At 34.7% G+C, this 21,656-nt stretch overlaps 4 protein-coding genes across 17 annotated transcripts in view; 2 read left to right on the top strand and 2 right to left on the bottom strand.

Moving 5' to 3' along the window:
- Positions 1–4,119: 4,119 nt before the first annotated feature.
- LOC18045110 lies at positions 4,120–7,865 on the top strand. Of its 2 annotated transcripts, XM_024186740.1 has the most exons (8): positions 4,120–4,492; positions 4,577–4,726; positions 4,814–4,884; positions 5,004–5,100; positions 5,609–5,730; positions 6,167–6,330; positions 6,955–7,109; positions 7,231–7,865. In XM_024186740.1, exons 1-8 carry the CDS (start codon positions 4,196–4,198, stop codon positions 7,327–7,329), a joined length of 1,155 nt encoding a protein of 384 aa, XP_024042508.1. In that variant the 5' UTR covers positions 4,120–4,195; the 3' UTR covers positions 7,330–7,865. The 2 variants fall into 2 exon arrangements, with proteins under 2 accessions (XP_024042508.1, XP_006438613.1); XM_006438550.2 differs by lacking the exon at positions 4,814–4,884 and having other exon boundaries at positions 4,122–4,492; positions 4,885–5,100.
- LOC18045459 (probable serine/threonine-protein kinase PIX7) lies at positions 7,684–11,258 on the bottom strand. 2 transcript variants are annotated; one of them, XM_024186739.1, is made up of 6 exons: positions 10,614–11,258; positions 9,452–9,789; positions 9,207–9,342; positions 8,901–9,037; positions 8,701–8,824; positions 7,684–8,424 (listed from the first exon to the last, which is right to left on the bottom strand). In XM_024186739.1, the coding sequence occupies exons 1-6, from the start codon at positions 10,825–10,827 to the stop codon at positions 7,910–7,912; spliced, it is 1,464 nt and encodes a 487-aa protein (XP_024042507.1). In that variant the 5' UTR covers positions 10,828–11,258; the 3' UTR covers positions 7,684–7,909. The 2 variants fall into 2 exon arrangements, with proteins under 2 accessions (XP_024042507.1, XP_006438612.1); XM_006438549.2 differs by having other exon boundaries at positions 9,452–9,786; positions 10,614–11,257.
- Positions 11,259–13,527: 2,269 nt separating this feature from the next.
- On the bottom strand, positions 13,528–19,290 carry LOC18045458. Of its 3 annotated transcripts, none has more exons than XM_024185561.1 (12): positions 19,168–19,290; positions 18,712–19,042; positions 18,582–18,587; positions 18,201–18,278; positions 17,517–18,085; positions 16,428–17,054; positions 16,124–16,278; positions 15,276–15,469; positions 15,052–15,185; positions 14,606–14,958; positions 14,432–14,535; positions 13,528–14,000 (listed from the first exon to the last, which is right to left on the bottom strand). In XM_024185561.1, exons 2-12 carry the CDS (start codon positions 19,007–19,009, stop codon positions 13,930–13,932), a joined length of 2,589 nt encoding a protein of 862 aa, XP_024041329.1. In that variant the 5' UTR covers positions 19,010–19,042; positions 19,168–19,290; the 3' UTR covers positions 13,528–13,929. The 3 variants fall into 3 exon arrangements, with proteins under 3 accessions (XP_024041329.1, XP_024041328.1, XP_006438611.1); XM_024185560.1 differs by having other exon boundaries at positions 18,712–19,034; XM_006438548.2 differs by lacking the exon at positions 18,582–18,587 and having other exon boundaries at positions 18,712–19,034; positions 19,168–19,289.
- A 91-nt stretch (positions 19,291–19,381) lies between these two features.
- The window catches only part of LOC18045171 (protein TWIN LOV 1), a 5,808-nt gene continuing 3,533 nt past the window's right edge, over positions 19,382–21,656 (top strand). For 4 of the 10 annotated variants that reach the window (XR_002905943.1, XR_002905944.1, XM_024185567.1 and 1 more), the window contains exons 1-2: positions 19,382–19,794; positions 19,983–20,948. Coding sequence is in view for 7 of the 10 variants with exons in the window: in XM_024185567.1 (XP_024041335.1) it covers positions 20,390–20,948 (559 nt within the window). In the remaining 3 variants the exon portion in view is untranslated. The remainder of the gene's footprint in view (positions 19,795–19,982; positions 20,949–21,656) is intronic. The other 6 variants (XM_024185564.1, XM_024185562.1, XM_024185563.1 and 3 more) reach the window with 6 other exon arrangements.

The raw sequence follows: 21,656 nt of genomic DNA, 5'->3' as shown, positions 1-21,656 counted from the left end.
GAAGTAATGCAAAGTTATTTATTTTATCATTTTAATTTATTATTGCAGTGGGTAGTAGTATGTTGTTTTATTCCTTAAATTGGTTAATTACGTTATTGCAGGCGCATTTATCCTTTTTTTTTTTTTACTTTTTCCTGTTTTCGAAGGAAATAAATTTGACAGGTACACTTTTATATTTTTCAATAAAAAATTTTACTTTAAAAAGAAATAAAATCAGGAAAAAAAAATCTTACATAACAATAACATGATGCCAATGACAATAGGACAAGGTGGATATGGTTGATTTAGAGCGTGTGTGGTCCATTATGAGGAGAGACTTTTTCTTCGAAGTGGCGGATCCAATGATTCAAGAGAAGGAAAAATGCTTAGTAAAGAGAAGTACAAGAGAAAGATGAAAAAAATAAAGAAGAAAATGATAGAGAGTGAGTGAGTGGGTAGAGAGAAAGGATAAAAAATTTTTGTCTTTTGCTCGTATTTCTCTACACCTAGCACTACTCAAGAGAGTAAATAGTTTGGCAATTTTGAATTTTCAATTATACACACAATTGTCTATGGTCTTGTTTGGGATTGAGGTACTGTATTTTTTAAGATACAGTTACACTGGAAAAAAAATTATAACTATTAAATAAAAGTTAATAATATATAAAAATAAATAAATTTTAAATTATAATTTTTATAAAATTATTAAAGATATAATAAATTTTTCATTATTCAAATAAAAAATCATATTAACATATCTTACAACCTACAACAGCTAGTATTACCAAACACTTTAGTGCCTAACCTCAATTCCAAACGTATCATATAGCTGCTTTTTAAATAAAGAAACTTAGATCAAACCTCAATGGTCTCTTAGAATTCCAATGAGCGAAGATGCTAACCTCTAAAAACACCCTTACAAATTTCAAATTAAAAGTAAGTAAAACTTTCCAAAAACTCTCTTTTGAATAGTTTTCTTTTTCTTTATTTTGTTGTTATATTATTAAAATTTTTCTTCTTTCACAACAACTTAACTCTAAACTTTATTTTATTTTTTTAAGAAATCTATAATCCAACTTGAGTGTACCAGGACTAGCATTAAAAATAATTCAAAATGTCTCACAACGCATTTCTAAATTTTAGGTTATTATTCTTTTCATACTTTAAGTGAAAAGGTTTAATTGTATTTTTAAAGATTGGATAGTTAATTTTCCATAATACAAATATAAGTATTAACTTTGAGATTTGATCTCTAACCACTAATCAACTTGACTATTTCAACATCAATATGTAATCCATTAGGTAATGCGGGAAAAGAAAAAATTAACTATTCTATTTATTACTAGTGAGACATGTCTGTCTATGAATCGATGATCAATAAATTTTACTCTTCAAGTTCAATCAAATTTAATTATAGTTCAAGGAGGTTTATTTCTAATGTATTTTCTTTTCTTATCTGTAACTCTATTATAGTGTTTTTATTTTTATTTTTTCTGTTTTCAAAAATAAATATTATAATTTCTTTATTATTTTATTCTTGCCAATTATGTTTATGGTAGAGTTGTTCAATCAAAGGGCCCACTTTTGGGTCACCTTAGCCCCCCACCCCCATGCATAGGGCAGTACTAGTGGAGAAAGTAAGTCCATTGACTTATTGACTTCAACAAATATATTTACCTTGTTGGGTCCTTCTATCTTACATGCATGTAAGATATATTTTTCTCACATGAATAGTATATGGGTCCTATACATACACTATTTATGTGAGGAGAATGTATCTTACATGCATGTAAGATAGGGTTTACCTTATTCTATTAATTGCTTGTAATATACAAGTCTTCGAGTACTCTCATACGAGTACTTACTGTAAATACAAATACAACGCGGCAATAAATGTATTCTCTCATTTGCATCTCATGCCTAGCTGTGTTTTTTTTCAAATTTTATGTGATCTTATCACATGTGTCATAATCTAGATGTTTTTTTAAGTATAAAAAACTCTATTTTTATTTGGTAATGATAATATAATTGGCTGAAACTTTCCCAATCTCATCAAACTCTTGTCCTTCTTCTTGTTAGGTTTCGTTCTTTTCCTTTGCTTTAAAAAAAAAAAAAAATCTCGGCAGATAATTCCTTTATTCTTCTTCTTTCAATCCCATGAACATTAGGCATATGAAAATTACAAAACCTTGATTTGTTTAGAGAAAATGAGAGCTAAAAATTCTCATAATAACAGAAAAGAGAGAGAGAGAGAGAGATAAGAAAATAGGAAACTAAATCAAGTTTCATATGAATTTAATATCCTCATGAATTGGTTCCAAAAATTGAAGCAAAAAAATTATTTATATATCCATAGGTTGTTTTTATTTCTTTTATATCCATCATTACTGATGAAACTTTGAGTAGAAAAATACAATTTTCACCCCTACGATCTGATGCAATAACTCGTTTCATTCTTATTATTTAAATAATAGCTAATTTCATCATTACTTTTTAAATAATAGTTCAAAACATCGTTTCATTAGTTTATTATTAGTACGCTGTATAATTCATTAAAGACAAAATAGGAATTTCAAAATGAACTTTCAAACACTACTAAAAAAAATGTATTTTATATAAATTTAAAATTTAAGAATAACTTAATAAATAAATAATAATAGTCAAAAAATTAAATTTGTCCTTAAATTTATATGCAAAATATATTTTGAGGACAAAAAAATAAATTTCACATTCCCTAACATGATTTTCTTTTTATTCTTTAATTTGTCCTTAAATTTAATATAGTAAAAATAAATAAATAGTACTATTATTCTATCAAAAGCCAACACATGCTCCTTCATTTACTAAAAAAAAATACACATTAAAGACAAAAAAACACATATTTAAAAATGCTACAAAATAAAACACACTATATTAAAGCGTTTTTTTTTATCTTTTAACTTATCTTTAACCTTATTACTACTACAACTATTACTATTGTTATTATTAAAAAAATTTATTTGACTTCATTAAAAAAATTAAATAAACACAAGTGTTATTTTTGCTTCATTAAATTATCTTTAAATTTTAAATTTATATAGAAATTCAAATGTTATTTAATTGTTCTTGAGATTTTACTTTAAAATGATTTGCATTTATTTAACTAAAAATCTCATTTTGCTCTTAACGAATTATAGAGTAAATTAATTATAAAATAACATAAATGTATTTTGGGCTATTGTTTAAAAATAAAGATAAAATTGACTATTTTTTAAAAGTTACGATGAAATTGACTATTGTATTAAAATCTAGGAGTAAAAATAGGGTTTTTTTTCCTACTTTGAGCTTGAATAACTTTATTGTGAATTTGTGAAAACGAGTGAGAAAGGGAAAAGAAAGAAAGAAAAACACGTTTTAGAGGAAAGCGACATGGATGAAAAACAAATTGGGGAAAAAAAGTCAATCAATCAAATTTGAGCCATTGAAAACAAGTATAGCACGTCATAAGATCCCAATAAATTTTGCAAAAACTCAATTAAACATGGAATTCAAATATATATAGATAGATAGATAGATAGATAGTTTTCTAATCGGTACACGTGACTTTAATAAAATCATGAATAAGTTAAAAGATAAAATAAATATAAATTTTAATACACTATATTTTGTAATGTAATATATTAAAATTTAATTTTTTTTTATCTTTTAACTAATAAAATCAGATATCTCTAATTGAAAAATCATTAAAAAAGATAAGAGATTTGAGCTCGTAGTTTGCTCGTGATTGCAAGTATATAAATTCAGACTTAAAATAAATATATCTTAATAATATGTATTTAAAAAAAAAAAAATCTAATGTTCCTCAATTGTAGAATTAGAGGTAAAGGATAAGGGACGGGGGATGTGTCGAAAAGCCTGATCAATGCAAAGACGTGGCAGTGATTCTATTCTATATTCCACGTCATTCACTTTGTGATTTTTATTTTTTTAATATAAAAAATGAAATGAACTGATGATATAACCGGCGTGAAGTCGCAAATCCAAAAATTTTCAAAATGAGAAAGATGACATTGCCACTAATGGATGACGTGGCGCAAACGGACAGGCTACAGGCATACGTAACTGTCTACTAAAGTTCCGGAACCTTGGGCGCGTTAGTGATTTTCGCTATTATAAAGAAAGTAAAATTAATTAGTGGGCGTGATTGTATCGTTTTGTATTCGTATCTGATCAACAAATGATGTGCATGAAACTAAAGCAGTTAACGATGATTTCCTCGCACTCATCGTCAATAGTCAAAAGCGCTTCCGCTTCATCAACTTTCCCACCTTCGCTTCACTCTCTTGCACCTTTATCATCATCATCATCATCATCATCATCGTGTTTGCCTCTGCAACCAAAATCCAGGAATTTCATCTCCCTCAAGCCGTCAGCACCGTTTCATGGCAACTCATCAGTCCCTCTTCGGAAACGAAATCTCAGCGTCGTCTCTGCCTCCAAATCTGATGATCGAGATCCCAGTTCCTCTTTTCGGGTAATCACAATTAACTCTTTTATTACTCTGAATGGATGATTTACTTATTAATTAATTGAAATTTAATTTCTTTGTTGGTTGCAGGGAGGTGAATCATTTTTCAGGACTGTGCTTCAAAGTATGGAAGCCGTGTATTTGAACAGGAACCCAACTGCAAAAGCTGTTCTGGAGCTTGTCCAGTCATCTGGCAACAATCAGATATGCTATGATCATATTGCATTCAGGACTTTTGGGGTATACTCAATCTCCCCAATCATTTGGAGATTTTTTTTCTTTCCTTTATTTTAATGTTGATTTCCATTTGATCTGAGATGATGTAAGTTGAAGCGGCTGGCTCTATTGGAAGGATTGGTTGATGTATATTTACTTTCCATTTGTGATGTTACGTTTAGGTAAATGGTCACGGGATTGATTCCATTGCTAGCTTCTTTATGGATTATGGCTATACAAAACAGGACGAGCTTAGATTTCCTGCTAAAAAACTTAAGGCATTCTGGTTTTCTCCTCCCAGTTTTCATTATCCTGATGGTGGCAGTGGTGTCAATGGGCCTTTGCCTAGAGTATTCATATCCGAGCTTCTTGTTGATCAGATGAGTCCACAAATTCAGGTGTGTTTTGGCATTTATACATTTTGAGATTATACTGATCTGTTGTACTCCTTGCTTTTTAATATATTTTGATAATTTTTTTGTGGGAATTATGTAGTCTTTTCTTGGCCTGGTTTTGTTCCCTTCCCGAGAGATTTTCATATGCTTTATTTTGGGACACTTCCATAGCATGAATTAGTTGTGTGAACTTTTTATTCAGCTTCTGAATTCTTATTGTCCTGTCTTACCCCTGCTTGTCTAGGAATGCCATTGGTGTATATTGACGAAACAGGCAAATAGTTTGTGGATTAAACAATTTAAGGATTTCATTTGCTTAACTTTAGATCACACTTCAGATTGAAACAAGGATGTAAGAGAGTCACATCCAGCATAGATATGGTCTAATTGGCCACGCATTATAACTTCTGACTGCTGGAAATTTCTTTGACATCTCCCTCTTTGTCGATTCTCCGTACAAGTTTATTGTTGTTCTTGTTCATTATATTGAACTGTTGTTTTTTACATTCAGGAAATAATTAGAAAATACACAGAAACATCTGGCAGCGGAAAGAAACACGCAGCTCTTGCAAGTGCTCTGGGATCTTTAACATGGGGGAAGCCTTTATATTCTGAATTTCAACAATTGGCAAGGTAAGATTCTGTCCCTCATTTTTATATTTGCATTTTTATTGCTAATATGAGAAAGGATCAATTTACCTCCTACTTAGAATGACAATCTTCCATTTTCCTGTTAAGAAGACAAAAATTTTAAAAAAATAAAAAATAAAAATCAACGTGCGCTCAGTTTGCCCTCATCGTTTGAACGAAAATGGGGGAAAATTGAGGTTTTCACACTTTGTTGGGGGTAAATTGAAGATTATCAATCTACCTGAGTAAATTGAAGTTTTAAACCTGAATATGGAAAAAAACTAATATTTGTTTTGACCCAAGCAAGTAGATTGCAGGTATGGTTGTACAAATTAATGAATATCAATATTGCAGTTTTAATGGTTAGAAGTGATTGAATTGATCGACAATATTAGGCACATTCATCATTGGATGCTCATGCGTAATTTGCCACACTTAGGGAAAGTGAATATGCTGCTTGGACCCTGGTCAATGGCTATGCAGTGAACCATGTTACTATTTCCATCCATCGCCTGAAATCACAATTGAATAACATCAAGAGCCTCAATCAGTTAATTGAAGATAATGGATTCAGGTTGAACTCTGAAGGGGGAGTTCTGAAAGGTATGTTAACTAATTCTGTGAACTCTTTATTCTTTTGTTTTGCTCTTCTGTAAACTCTTTATTCAATTTCATAATCTCCTTATTTTAATTACAAAGTAATATTTTACAGACAGTTGTCCTCATCAACCCTGTAGAAACAGGAGATTCTCAGAGCTTGCCTTGGCAATTATTTACTCAAACAAACAATAGGAACGACTAGCTGTAGTTTAGAGGCAGAGATATTATTTTACTTAAAATCTGAGAAAGATGTGTCGACGTCAGTGTCCTATCCATCTTTTGAATAGATGGAAGGAGAATGCATAGCAAGTTTTTGGGTGTAACTTGCCAACTCTCTTGTTGGCTTGTAACTTTTTTCGTTTGAGGGGCTTGGCTTTTTTATCTCCTTGTTTCTTTGTAGTTTGTACTCTTCTCTTAATTTTAAATTTAAGATTTTTCTCGACTTTTGTCAAGGTTTTTTTTTTAAAAAAGTTTTGAATGTGTCCAGATGATTATATTAAACTTTACATGGTTTTTTTAATTCCTCCAGACTTTTTTTGGTATGTAAATATTATTAATTCAGATGGATAGCCATAGTTTATTGAAAGTGGAATTGATGATTGAACAATTTTATCTCTTTCATTTCAGTGAGTCCTGATGGTCTTTTGCTGCAAAGTTCAACAGTAGCAGATTCATTCCCTTTCTGTTTTTCTGATGGTGTCACCGAATCAGTCCCCTGCTCATACATTGAATTTGCTGAACGACTTGTGTTGCCTCAATATAATAATCTTCCTGAAGCAGAGGTAACCACAGCTTTATACTTGTCGGTTTGAGTCTGAGATGGATGGTTTGTCCATTATTTTTGTTCTAGAAAAATTACCTGACGCATGATGCAGTAACTGACCATTTATGTTACTGGAACAGGTTAAGGAGTTTCACAGGCGAGATGGATTTGAAGTTGGAAATGCGGACAAGATCTTTGAGAGCACGTCTAAGGAGCAGCTTACAAGGAGAGCTGCTTGAGCTAGAAAACCTGTGTCTTGTTGAAGCCAGCAGAATGAAGTAATAATCAATCCTCTTAAGGAATAAAATTGGACTTGGAGCGAGGTTCCAAAGTCTTGGTATATTGCTGTAAATAACCAAGAGCTGCAACGAAACATTTAAACTAATTTGCCTCTTCTAATAAAAGGAAAGAATTATTGGAATGAGTGGTTTGCTGGATGGGGAATCAAGAGCCTGTGCAGATAAGGATATACAATTAATAAATAAAAATGGTCAAATCTGAACCCCACATCCCTTGCCACCCACGTCAAGAAAGAAAAGAGCACAAGATACTAATTTCTTTAATATTTCCAAATAGATTAAAGCAACATATCGTTGACAGAAGACATTTTGCTCCATAAACTTCACATGTGCCGAAAGCCTTACCCCTGGGGGGCCAATTCTAACAACATTAAAAGCATGTTCCTCTGTTGCTTTTTCAGTTGTCCAAGAACAAATGCTTTGACAGAAATTCCATCTATACTCAAGTGAAAAAGGGGGAAAAGAAAAAAAAAAAATTAAGAGGGGTCAGAGTGAGAGGGACAATTAACCCAATGTCACGTTATGGTTTACCATTGGGTTTTGGTGATGGATGGGGAAACTGATGGTGATATGGAGAGGCATAAGAACCATTTGGAATAGAAAGGCTCCTCTGTCCGTTCCTCGAAAGTGATCCTCCCTGTGCTCGGATACCATTTCTTGTATTTGGGCTTGATCCTATTCGTTCAGCTTGCATTGTCTGGAAATAATATGATGAGCTCGCCATGTCCTTTAGGTTAGGCAAAGGCTTTAAAGCTTCAACGACTTCACTCATGAGCGGTCTGGCTTTTGGATCCCGGCTAAGGCAATGAGCAGCCAATTGTGCAGCTTTCTGCGCACCTTTGATTGAAAAGTGACCTTCAAGCCGAGGGTCAATCAATCTATAGAACCTTCTTCTCTCTCCTAGATGTGGCCGAGCCCATTCAACAAGATTATGTTCTCCATTGGGTCGGTTTTTGTCCATAGATCTTCTGCCAGTCAGCATTTCAAGCAGAACAACTCCAAAGCTGTAGACATCACTCCTTGATGTAAGATGTCCTGAGACAGAAAAACGTTAATCTAATAAAAAAAAATGAGAGCATCAAAAGAGTCCGATTTAAGATAAGCTCTAATAGAACCACAAAGTTCCTTAAAAGTCTGTATTCTACTAAGTTACAAACCAAAAGCATGTGATGAATGCAGGCTGTGAAAGGCAGACAGACTGCGACCGAGGCTTCCTTTTCCTCATTAACATTTTGGTTTCAAATTAAATTGAAAATGGGAAGAAAAAGGAGAAGAGAGAATTCAAATGAGTTTTACTTTAATTACACCTACCTGTCATTACATATTCTGGGGCTGCATAGCCATAAGTCCCCATCACACGGGTTGATACATGGGTTTTATCACCCTCAGGACCATCTTTTGCAAGTCCGAAGTCCGAGAGCTTGGCATTATAATCCTGAAACAGCATATTATTAAAAAATAGACCATAATAGATGAAAAAAACCAAATTTTCCATAGTTTTCGGCACGTACTGCATCTAATAGAATGTTGGAGGTTTTGAAATCACGATAAATCACCGGCCTTTCAGCTTCCTCGTGAAGAAAAGCAAGACCCTTTGCAGCACCTAGTGCAATTTTCATTCTTATGGACCATGGAAGAGGCAAGGACCCTGCATATGACAGCATATCAAGTAAGCATCAAACAACTGTGATGAAAAAGCAGAGACCACCGAAATCAAACCAGCTTCTAGCCATAGTAAAGTTACCATGATCCAACAACAAGAGAAATGACATGCAAACTAAAACTGCATAGTTAAGGACAGAAATGCAGCAACTTACTTCTGAAAAGGTGGTTCTCCAAACTTCCTCGAGGCATAAACTCATAGACAAGCAGCCTTTGATCATCTTCAATGCAATAACCGATTAATTTAACCAAGTTAAGATGAACAAGATCACCAAGAAAATTCACTTCCGCCTGCCACATAGATTAGCCAAGATTCAGAGAAAAAACTTTCAAGATATAAAGAAAACAATACAAACCGATGACATTCATACAGAGAGGAAAAATTAGGGAAGTCATCTACCAGCCATTCCTTGTGACCCTGAAGACCATCATGGTTAAGGGTTTTTACTGCAACAGTAAGTCCCGTGCCAGGTTTAACTGGAGCAGTTCCATTTTCTTCTATCCAGCCCTTGAAAACACAACCAAAACCACCTTCTCCAAGAAGACTCTCAGGCCTAAAATTTCGTGTCGCCAACTTAAGATCATTAAATGTGAATTTCCGTAGCCGAGAAGCAACTTTTAGCTCTTCTTCAAGCTTAGAAGTGGAGGAATTACTTTCTGCATTACTAGTGGTTGTAGATGAGATAACAGCAGCTGCCGGTTGGTCCCTACTTGTATCATTTGTAGATTTACTTTCTGCTGATCCACAAAATAGGTATTACAATTTAGAATGCAAGTCATGCGAATTCATTATCCATTGATTAATTACAATCTTCAAGTTGAGAAAGAAAGAAGTATCCAAAAGCATCCTTGCAAATCAATTTGCCATACATTACACCATTTGCCAAATAGGTTTACAAACAACTATCAACAAAACTGATTTCAATAATTGTTTCCTCCTGCTTGGTCCGAGGTTTAATTCCTTACAGGAACCTACATGGCAAATAGCCACCAATTTCCTAGGTTCCCAGATTGTAGGGTTAGTCAGGAGCACCAAATCCCTAAATCAGACTTAAGGAATTCAAAGGTCATAAAAAATTCAAAAACAACGACAAAGAAGAAGGAATAGAGACATGAATTCCAAGCATTAACGCATACCTTAACCCAAATCGTATTCAACAATGTAAACTCAACCTGATTATCACTCAAACCTCTCAAGGATTTTTCAAACGAAAGAAAATATTTATCTTAATTTCTAGAGATAATTGACACTCATACAGAACCAGTTTTGAGATTAAAGCCCATATTTTCACAAAAATCAGAAATTTGTACTGAAATTTGATGGTGTTAATCCAATTACTATTTGGTAACAACTCAAAAACAATGACGACGCACCAATTGAGATCATAACACACAGCAAAAATTGACAAGCTACTTGTGCAAAACAGTATCCGAAAAAATTAAAATTAACAATAACAGTGATGTTAATATCCTCAAAGAAAATTCCTAGTAAATTACAAGTCAACATGGGAAAAAAAAACTGAAAACAAAAAGGAAGTTCCAAGTAAGCGGAGAGATATTACCATAATGGGTACTGGTGCCACTCACGGAGCTATCAACTTTGGATCTTGAAGAAATGCAGCTTCCAAAAAATCTAAACTTGACCCAACACCCAGTTTCTTCTTCTTCTTCAACTTCAACTTCATCTTCAACTTTCTTCTTCTTCTTCTTTGCCTTTGATTTGCTCGAATCCCAAGAAGCCTTCTTCACTTTCCCATTTTCACCATCAAACCCCATTCTTTTGTCTCTCAACAAACCCTAAAACTCATCAACCCCCCCTCAAAAAATCACTTCTTTACTCTCACCTCACACTTAAGAGCCACCAAAAAGTTTCAAAATTTAAGCTTTTCTTTCACTTCAAAACCCACCAAAAGACAAAACCAAGTGAAAAAAATGCAAAAGAGGAAAAAAAGAAAAAAAAAAAAACTAACCCTGTTGAGGTAAGAGCTAGATCACATGAACTAGATAAAAAAGGATGTAACTTGAGATTGATCAAGTTTTTGTCTGAACTCAAAACTGAAGTACTTTACTTTGGTATCAACAAACAAGCTTGATCTCGCAACAACAAAAATAAAATAGAATAAAAGCAGAAACAAACAAATCTCAGTTAAACCCACGAAATGTATTGCTATAAAGATACAAGAAATGAGTTTACAGCAAACAAAAATAATAATGAAAAGAAAATGGGAAATATCATATAATAGCAATAATAATCATAACATTATGTAATTGAAAAAAAAAAACTTTATAATATCGATTCTCTTCCTTTTTTATTTTATTTTAATGGAATCGAAGACTAGAAAAAGCAAAATGAGCTGCCCGGAGAAAACGGGTAATCGGAGGGGTGTTTTGGCTGCCCGGTGCGCCCGATAGTGCTGACCGTCCAGGATTTTGTAGCGAAAGGCTGTTGGGATTGTACATTGAAAAGGACGAAAGCGGAAGGGAAAGGGACGGGCAGCTCGGGCAGATGGGAGAGCGGAAAACAGGGCAGTTCGGGCAAGGAGGGACCCCTTGGATGGTGACGTGTCCTTCTTCGGTGGGCGGACGCCAACGCGCGCGTCATATTGAGCTCATGTTACTGTGCATGCATCTTCCCTTTCTTTCATTTTATTTTAAAATTTAACTTCATTTTTTTATATGAATTTTATTTCATAGATTTATAGAGTCTACATTAAATAAGTAATAACTAATAGGAGCCTCTCTTTGAGGCTTTCAGCATACAGCATTGACCACCTCTATTAAGGCATATGCTTAAACAATTAAAATTAATAATTGCAATTCGTTTACTTCTAATTTCACATTCATTCCCTTATAGTTTTCATTTAGAGAGATCATGATATAAAATGAAATATTTTAAGGGAATAGCCAATTGTTAAAAGATTACATTGAAAATATGAACACGGAATAGATTATTATTTTGGGAAGAATGCTCAATTTTTATGTTTATTTTTTTAATATCTTTTTAAAAGCTAAGAGGAAATGTGAATTAAATTAATTTTTTAGCCTTGACTTCTCTGAAACTTAAGTATCAAATTAAATAATAATGTTTAAAATTCACTCGGCAATCCCTCCTAAGGGCCAGGACATATATTCAATGTAACCCACAAAATTTAAATTATATTTTCAAAAATAATTGAGCTTCTTTTTCTTACCAAATATCCACTACAATTGATGAAATACAAGCTGCATTTGAATGTAATCATTTATATGTTGCAAAGATAATTCTCGTTTCTAAATGATGCAATAATTATCATATTTACAAAACAAAAAAAAAAAAAGCCACACTTTCTTAGTTTAGGGGAGGTTAATTTAACTTAAATTTTTAACTTAAAATGTTGATACAAAAATTTTGAGCCATTAATTTAGCAATCAAATGATGGATATTGAAAGTTAAAATATAATCAAATGGATATTTACAAGACTTTGTTTCCAAGCGTGGGAGGAGACTCTCAACAATTATTATAATAAGGGTATTTGCAATGTAGTGCTTAAAAGAAAGTTCGTCACACCGTCAATGTAGAAATAAAAATAATTGCCTCATATATACATTATTGTAACGTGTTCATATCTTAAGTATGGGTGTATGATAGAATTACCACACACGAAAAAAAAAAAGAAAAAGAAAAAAGGGAAGTGTGCTAATGGAAGTAAGGCAATTAGGATGTATGATACTATCATTTGACGTATTAATTCCTCGATATTATCGTACAATTGGATGCCAGTTGATTTTTTTTTTATTTTTTTTTGGCCTTTTGGCTATAACATTTGATGGTGACATTTTGGCTTTTTAACCTTCGAATTATCATCTAATTATTAGTTTTTTAAAATTTCTTAATAATAGGAGAAGCATGTATTTAGAAATCACAAATAGAAGAAGACTGGTTCATTGGAGAGAGACGAAGCTTTTACGGAAAATGAAATCGAATGTAATTGTTTAAGTAGATTGTCTGCTAGTTCAAGGAATCAGCCTTGACTTTTGGACATTAGCATGCAACATCAAGCCTGACTTTTCATGCTAACTAATCGCTTTATTTTGCTAAAAATTTTAATTAAATATAATTTCTGGTAGCTATCGGAAGATTTTCTGATTTTTACAAGTTTTTCTCAGTGAAGGACGGTGGAGAGGGAAATGCTACATTGTCGGAATAAAATATTAAATAACAAAATCGATCCAAAAATAAATTAAAAAATGATTTATAACGAAATATACTTTACTCACAAGTTTGGATAGGTCGCGTACTAAATCAATGCATCAACTGATAGTATTTAATTTAGTGGTCAATAGACAATAATTTATTATAGAAATGATTAGTTATTAATTGTTACGGCAAATGTCATAATCATCAACCAAAATTCACCGATCATGTTTTCCACTCTCTTGAAATTTCATTAATCCATTCTCTCTCTCTTGCCCGTGTCATTTTTACCTTATTGCTGAGGGGAAAAAATCCTTGTTGACCAAATTTTGATTAATAAAAGGAGGAGCCAACAAAAATCGACATTGAACTGATTACATTCGAACCACAATTCAGCTAAAATCTAACAATCATGCACATATTCTCTTCAATCTACAAGAAACATATTCTTTTTCCGTTCAAGGGCATATGACAAATGTGGATTGCATCTGAAGATCGTCGATACGATCATGATACCAGGGGTATATATTGCTGAAACAAATGAACACGACCAGTCTCGCTAAACTGAAGAGACCATACACTTGGATGCTACATGTCTGAAAACAATCTGCCAGAAGCTCAAATCTTGATGACCAATTGAATTTACTCTCGGCGATTTGTGTACAAAATGTAGTAAGATATCAAGAATCTGAATAATTACATCCTAAATTATCCCTGTGGAAATGCTGGTAGTTGCATTTATCTTCAACGAATGCTCTGGGACATAAGTAGCACCTGTTATATCAAAAATGGCAGGAGTTCCACATAAGAACCTCAGAGCTATAAAGCATTACATTCCAAGATGATGATGCTCAAACTAAATGCTGGAAATTTTTTCAAGGAATGAACCAAAGAATACAGAATAATGATGAGCACCAATTATCATCATTAAGTAAATGCATCAATCCAAATGTGAAACACTAACATACTACTCGATCACACAACCGCAGAACACGTTCTGTGTTTCTTTGTGTGCACCAAGACCCATGCAGGGATTGAACTTGAATGTCGGATACAGCCATATCAGAAAAGCAATAATTTATCTCTCAACATGAATGCAGCAGTAATTGTTAAAGTCAAAAGAACCATGTTGCAGATTGCACGGGGAAAAAACTTCTAGTAGTACGTTGGCCAGAACAAACAGAAAAAAAAAAGCAGATGGATACCTTTCTCTTTAACATCAATATGCAGAGTATCAAGGGTGATTATGCCATCAGTCAATGGAAGCAACTCAAGCTTGATGGTAGCCGTAGATTGAGCAGGAACACACCTGATGCAACCACAATAAATCGTAATTGCCTGAGAAATTACAAATCAAGGAGAAGGGAGAGGAAAATTACCCTAATGGAACTCTACTCTGCAGCCACAGATGTGTACAACCCAATCCAGAACTTGGAACTACATCGGATATGGCAGATGGCTTGTTAAGTGACATAGACCGAGTTGCACTATCGCCATTATGCTTCTCAGACTCTGAAACAAGAGGTGCCGTGCTCCCTCTATGCAATGCAGGACCACGTTGCTCATCATTTAACCTTCCTGTAAACTCTGAAAAACCAATAAATGGGCTCATTGGTGATGTTGGAGAAGAATTCAAGGATACCACCGAAGGAGGATAGGTAAATGAGGTCGGAGCAAGAACTGTCAAAGTTAGATCTTGGGATGTCAAATTTGATGCCTGAAGAGTTAAGACCTGACATTTTGAACCAGTTAGATGAGAAAAAAACCAAGCGAGGGTGATAAATAGAGACTAAAATTAGTTTTCTTTTTTTTTAAAAAAAAATACCTGAACTGGAAGCTGAGTGACTCTTTCATTGGCTTCAGAGGACTGTCCTGATATTTCAGATGCAACAGAGATCATGAGATCTCTTGAGATCCGTGGTCGCCAAGATGTGGGTTGCTTGAAAAACAATCTCGACTCTTCAAGATAAAATGAAGTAAAAGAGTAAGGAAACATTAACTTGTTAAAATATATCAGATGATCAGTTAAATTAAAAGCATCATGGATACCAGTGTAATTGCACCGACACGATAACATAACTGCATACTGATCGGCAGCTGAAGAACTCCCATTTCCTTCGAAAGTCTTAGAAGGAAGACGCAAACTTGAACTTGATGATTGGAAACTTTTTTCCCCATAAGCTTTGAGATTCTTCAACAAAGAAGGCACCGGTTTAAGAATAAATGAGTGCTCTTCACCCCTCCTGAGATGGAAATACCCTCAAATAAGTTATAACATAAATAACATAAGTGAAATAAAAATAAACAACAAATCTTGCCCCTAGCATAATATTCTTAGATATGAGCAAATATCCTTCTTGCTTTATCAATATATACATCCATGTACGCAAGTACTTTCAGTTCAACTAATATGACCATATCAACTGAACTACATGTGATTCACAATTGATAGCCATTGGCAAGCTAAACCTCACAAGTTATATGATTTCACGGCAGCGAACACCTGATAACCAGTCAAGCAATTACTAATAGCATGGGACTCATTTTGGTTGGTTTTAACTGTCCTGCTACCTATCTGTCATTAACACATCAGGAAATAAACACACCATGCAGAAACTCACCATCATTCTGGAGATAAACTAGAAACAATACAGAAGACTAAAATTCATTATTGTTCATGCATGCAACTAATGCATTATCCCCATATAAAAACAAACAGAAGTCAGTGATCTAAAACTTATCCTCACTAGCTGGGATTACCAATGCAAATATTGTATTATTTCTACATCTGTTGTCAACCACCAACAGATATTACAATGCTAAGAGCAGCAGAATAAAATCCAGAGTAGCAACATGAAATTGAAAAGTGACTTAAGACACCTGAAGTGAAAGACAACCTGAGGGCTAAGTTTGGCAAATTGTGGTCATTGCCAGCTTCAATACATGCAATTGGCAATGGTGAAGATGGTCCACATTTTGATGCCTCCTCAAAGACAATTGTTATAGCATCTACATATAACACAATATCTGGGGCGTGTGCTGGAGACACATTCTGTGTGATATAACATGGTAAAAATTAGATCAAAACTAAAGGCAGGACCCAAAAAGCAATTCAAGATTGATTATGTAATTATTTTACATAATTTCTATATAAATAAGAGGACTAATTGTTACGTGTCCCGTAAAGATCATGATATATACCCTTATCTGGACGCAAAGAAGGTCATCTGTATTGCAGTCAGCAGCAAAAGAATGAATTTCAACAGGTTGAATTATTTCAAGCTTCCTCCTCCACCTTCTTCCTGGAACATAGATGCCTTCCAATCCACAACGAACAGAAAATCTTTCTCTCTCCAATGAAACACCTCGAAAAGATAAAAGTCCTTCATTTCCAGTTCTTTGACCCTTAAACAGTTTTTGAGAGGTGTACTGATCCCAATCTTCAAGGTCGAATGTTGGCTTAGAACTTTGGGCTTTAGGCGGTGCAGAAGGAGGTGCAGGACTTTGAGGAAGTGATGACATAGAGTAGCTTCTAAAATGGCCAAAAGAGAAAAGTTGAGAGCCAGAAGATGCGGACTTCTGATGAGTACTGCCAATTGCAGAACCAGAATTTAAGCGAGGAGGCGATAACGTACGAGCTGGAGGAGGAACAGTGTTATCCAAAGGAAGCAACCATTTTAACAATTCTCCACATGGGTCTGGATTTGTAATGACTGAGTTATCCCGATTCTCAGAAGACAGACTTCTTTCCCTATATTTCTCAAATTGAAGAATTTCTATAACAGGTTCTCTCAAAAAATCAACACCAACATTCACTTGTAAAAGCACCTGCATCCTTCCAAACAAAGACGTGGAATGAGAATCATTACTCCGAACAACAGCTTAACCAGGAATGGCCATCACAAATATAAAGATTCATCAATGAAAAATTTTAAGAGCTAAATTTGGTCGAGCAACAATGCTTCTGGGATTACCCTTCTGGGGATTGAAATATTGAACAACCAAATTACTGAGCCTGAGCCAGCCAACAAGATCAAAATAATAATCATGGCAACTTGTACAATATGATAATCGAGAGAGTTTTTAACCCAAGGTGGTGACTTCAAAATGCAGGGAAAACTAAACTGAATGAACTTGTATTAAGATCAGAAACTTGCATGTCTAGGTGGTAAAACAAAACCTTGCAACAAATGCATAAGAGATACAATGTACTCATCTGAACTATCATTAAAAGAGTAAGCAGACAAACCAACAATCAAAAGACAATTCAGAGTGCTCTTTTTCACATACCACTATGTCTCCATTAGAAAGAGAACAGCACTTTACAATATTTCTTGCCACTCCACCAGAGAGGTTAGCATCGAAATCTCCTTTATCAATGACTGCAGCAACGCCAGACATGTTCTTTGCAGTTTTTTTGCCACTTGTAATGGACTTTTGACTCTCTGCCTCAGCAGATTCCAAAGACACCTCAGGATCACTTTTCTTTGACCACAGTGGCTCACCTGACTCCGCAATCCTAACAAAAAAATGGGAATTCTTGAATCTGTGCAATAATGTTTCAGTTTGTCTTTTATGGTCTTCCATTCTTAGCAAAGATTCACTAACAGAAATATCCTTTCGTAAATCAATCTTCTCTTCTGACAAGTATTCACCATTTTGATGTATAACTTGAACATCATGACTCAATTGTCCCTCTCCAGCCTCAGAATTAACCTTGTCCTCCATGTTTTCATTTTCTTCCTCAGGGCTTTGAGCTCTACTAGTTCTACTCATTACGGCAGCAACTTTAAATGGTGTAATAACTTCTGTATCCTGCTTGCATGCTGACAAGCATGCCAGGACATGTATTTGTTCACCTGGAATAACAAAAGACTTAAGGTCTCATGATAGAAAGAACAAGTCCAAAATGAGGAAACAAGTGATGAATTCCAACACTGAAGCAGGCAACAGATTCAAGAATGATTAATGTACCAGGAAAAACAAAGGGGCGGTCCAGTGAGCATAATGATTGGATATCCGGCGCATCACACCAATTATCAGGGAGTTCCTCTACAAAAATACATCAAGCATTAAATGTACTAAAAGAGAAACTCATATCATATCTATAGAAAAACTCAGTTCAATGCATGATGTTTATATTACTAAAGGAAATTTTTTTCAAGGAAATGTTTGTAGCTGTTCTTCAGATTAATTTTGAAAGAACAACAGCAAAGCATTTGCTACACACCAACTTTCACTCGGGACTCGGCAGCTAATGTTTAGCAACCACTCACCCACCAATAAATGACAACTAGAGATTCCACTCTACACCAGCTATGACTTAAAAGCCTAAACACCTCATCCCAAACGTACCTAAACCTTGAATACAATTTGAAAAATAAATTCGGTCATATAATAAAAGTTATGGTAAATTCTGCAAGTTTCCACACAAACAAATCCAAACTATAAAATATCAAAGTAGACTGTGATTAAGAGAACGTACTGTAAGGAATTGTAATCCACCCTTCTTCTTCAGAAACATCAGTGTGATTTTCTACAACAGAAGTGTCATTCTTGCAGCTGGAACTTGCAATGCCGCTAGCTTCTGCTCCAACGCCATCACTCTCTCCATCGCGATCATCAGAAGATGAATACAGCGGAAACGGATCCTCGGTTATAAGACCTTCCAAGGTCGATGCAGGTTTCGGCACAAAACTCGTGTCCGCGGGAGACTCCTGCTGCACACTAACCTGTTCTGCGGCCACGTGTTGCGTAGTAGTAGAACGCAGCAGAAAATTCATCCTCCTAACCGAACTAAACTAGCCTCTGAAAAACTAATCGAAAATTGATTATCAAACGTCTTACGATCCAAACGGCGGCCAACGGATTCAAATAATGAAAGTAAAATTGAATGACGTAAACTCTACCGTCAGAATTTGAAATGAGGACTAAAAGTAACCTGATTGAGGACCAACGCCGAGCTTTTTGTGCCTTTGGGAAATCGGAGATCTAACTTGGAAGAGCAGAAGCCAGTGCGCCTTGAGTTTCTTGGCTTCGATCTGCTTCTGGCATCCGAATTTTATTTTTCCTCCTCTTTTTTTAATTTATTTCTAAAAGTTGAAACGCAGCGTCTTGATCTTGATGAGTTCCCCAAGTAGGGCTAAGATTGTAATTATATCGTTCTATTAACTCTTGCGCTCACTTGTTGCCGAATGCACTGACGTAAAACCCACTACATAGCGAGCTGACTCACCATAGGACACGTGGAAACGCGGCGATGCGCCGCTATGACACGCCAACTCTCCTTTGGGTTGATCCCGGAGCCGACCTTATTATTTTGTTGGGTTTTGCATTTTTGGCACAATCAATCAACAAAGAAAAGCTTTGATAAAACAAATCAGCGGGCCACCGTATGTCTTCGCTGTACAAGTACAGTAAAGCACCGTTACAATCAGTCTTACAAAGTAAACGACACCTGCTGATGACGCGGACTGGATAAGTATGTGGTTCACTTTGTGTGTGTATGCAGGCCGTTTCCCCAATCTCATCTCCATCGTTTATTAGCCCTTGATATGCCTGAGCAAAGGTAAAACTAAAATCCTTCCAAGTCGATCATGAATCATGATCAACAATTAAGAAATATTTGGGGTCCACTGATTCTTGTGGGAGCAACAAAACCAAATTGGTACAGAAATCGGGGTCATGAATTTTCCTTAATTATTTTTTCCTCATTCATTTAATTTTTTTTTTTTTTTTTTTTTTGTGACTGCGAAGTTGTGTGCTTGCCTTGCTTCGAAGAAAGTCTCTATCATCACAGGGTTAGAAACTTCTTCTCAGGTTCATTGAAAAACGATTGATGGGTATCGCTCCTCCATCATTGTTCATTCGATTTCAAAACTCTTACGAGATATTTTAAAGTTCTCATCCTTAAGAAAAGATAACGAAGAAGAAACAAAATGTGTCGGCGTTCTTCTTCACTCTAAGCTCACTCTCTCACCAGATGCAGCTGTTTTGTTCATTTATTTATCCTGTTTTTCATTTTATCAAAAAGAGGATTTGTGTTGATGCGTGCTCTGTTTACAGTTTCCTCTGTTTTTGAATTTGGTTTCTTTGTTAATTGAAGCTGGTTAGCACAAAGTGCCACATGGGATTGGGACTAATATTATCAAAGGGGAAGAGAAATGGACTCACAGTTGGGTCTAATTGAGCAATCTTTTAATAATCGTTACACCTTGTGGGTGCATGAAGCACTTGATGAATTGCCAGACAGTTTTACAATAACCGATCCTTCAATTTCAGGCCACCCAATCGTGTTTGCAAGTCGAGGATTCCTGAAAATGTCTGGTTTTTCAAGGGCAGAAATAATTGGCAGAAATGGCAGAATGTTTCAAGGTCCAAGGACCAATAGAAGAACAATTATGGAAATTCGAGAGGCAATTCGTGAAGAGAGGCCAATTGAGGTTAATTTGTTGAATTATAAGAAAGATGGGACACCCTTTTGGATGTTGTTTAAAATGAGTCCGGTTTTTGGTAAAGAAGATGGGCGGGCGACTCATTTTGTGGCGGTTCAAGTGCCTATAGTTTCAAGAAAACATATGAGAAATAGTGGAATGAGTTATAGTGAAGATGGTGGAGGGTCCAGATTGAGAGAGATTGTGTTTGGTTCGTGTAGAAGGGAGGTCTGCTCGGATTCTTTGTTGGATTTGGATCGTGTTTTGGCTCTTGATTCGGATGATACAGGTTTGCTTTTGATACTTTTAACATGCTTATGTCATTTTACTGAGTGCAGAGCAGCTTTTAATTATATCACAGTTTCTTATTAGTTATAGGATGGCTAGCTCTTACATATATCTATTAGTGGTTAAGTTTTAGTTGGTAATGAATCTGATGAAATGTGTTGGTCTGAGGTTATTATCTTTAGGGTTGTCAATTCGTGTAATTGCGTCGTATTCTTGTTGTGTCAAATTTAAGCAAACACCATTACAATCCATTTATAATCGTGTGAAAACACCAAAACATGGATAGGACTCGCTTATTAATCGTTTAATATATTTAATGCAAAAAAAAAGCTAAAAATAACAAATGTCAATATGATTCTTAAAAATAGATCATTAATAAGTTAACATGACATAAATATGACATGAATAAGTTTATAGCACAATTTGGATATGACACAAATAAATAATTTAGTGTTCAGTATAGATCTTAGTTAATTCAATAATATTACCATATACTGATTAATATTCGTATCATAAACATGTAATCGTGTTGAGGTGGTCGAACACAGATACGACACGGTTATTTATCATTTGTGTCAACCATTTATTAATTGTGTCAATATTTGTGAACACAAATATGGAATATTCGTGTCATATCCAAGTCGTGTAATTGTGTCATAACCCATTTTCCAGCTCTAATTATCTTATACTACTTGTTTCTACTTGAGTG

The sequence above is a fragment of the Citrus clementina genome, unplaced genomic scaffold (genome assembly GCF_000493195.1).
Source record: "Citrus clementina cultivar Clemenules unplaced genomic scaffold, Citrus_clementina_v1.0 scaffold_4, whole genome shotgun sequence".
Classification (NCBI taxonomy): Eukaryota; Viridiplantae; Streptophyta; class Magnoliopsida; order Sapindales; family Rutaceae; genus Citrus; species Citrus x clementina.
The sequence above is the reverse complement of the archived record's forward strand: the minus strand, read 5'-3'. Positions and strand labels throughout refer to the sequence as shown.

Bases quoted from the DNA above. Each gene is read 5' to 3' on its own strand.
- LOC18045110 (XM_006438550.2), top strand. From the start codon at position 4,196: ATGATGTGCATGAAACTAAAGCAGTTAACGATGATTTCCTCGCACTCA. The intron at 5,101-5,608 runs GTGTGTTTTGGC...TTTTACATTCAG, and splicing joins AGATGAGTCCACAAATTCAG to GAAATAATTAGAAAATACAC. The intron at 7,110-7,230 runs GTAACCACAGCT...TTACTGGAACAG, and splicing joins ATAATCTTCCTGAAGCAGAG to GTTAAGGAGTTTCACAGGCG.
- LOC18045459 (XM_024186739.1), bottom strand. From the start codon at position 10,827: ATGGGGTTTGATGGTGAAAATGGGAAAGTGAAGAAGGCTTCTTGGGAT. The intron at 9,790-10,613 runs GTAATATCTCTC...TTTGTGGATCAG, and splicing joins TGGCACCAGTACCCATTATG to CAGAAAGTAAATCTACAAAT. The intron at 9,343-9,451 runs GTAGATGACTTC...TCTATGTGGCAG, and splicing joins AGGGTCACAAGGAATGGCTG to GCGGAAGTGAATTTTCTTGG.
- LOC18045458 (XM_024185561.1), bottom strand. From the start codon at position 19,009: ATGAATTTTCTGCTGCGTTCTACTACTACGCAACACGTGGCCGCAGAA. The intron at 15,186-15,275 runs GTATCCATGATG...TTTATCTTGAAG, and splicing joins GTGTCGGTGCAATTACACTG to AGTCGAGATTGTTTTTCAAG. The intron at 14,536-14,605 runs GTAATTTTCCTC...TGGTTGCATCAG, and splicing joins CAGAGTAGAGTTCCATTAGG to GTGTGTTCCTGCTCAATCTA.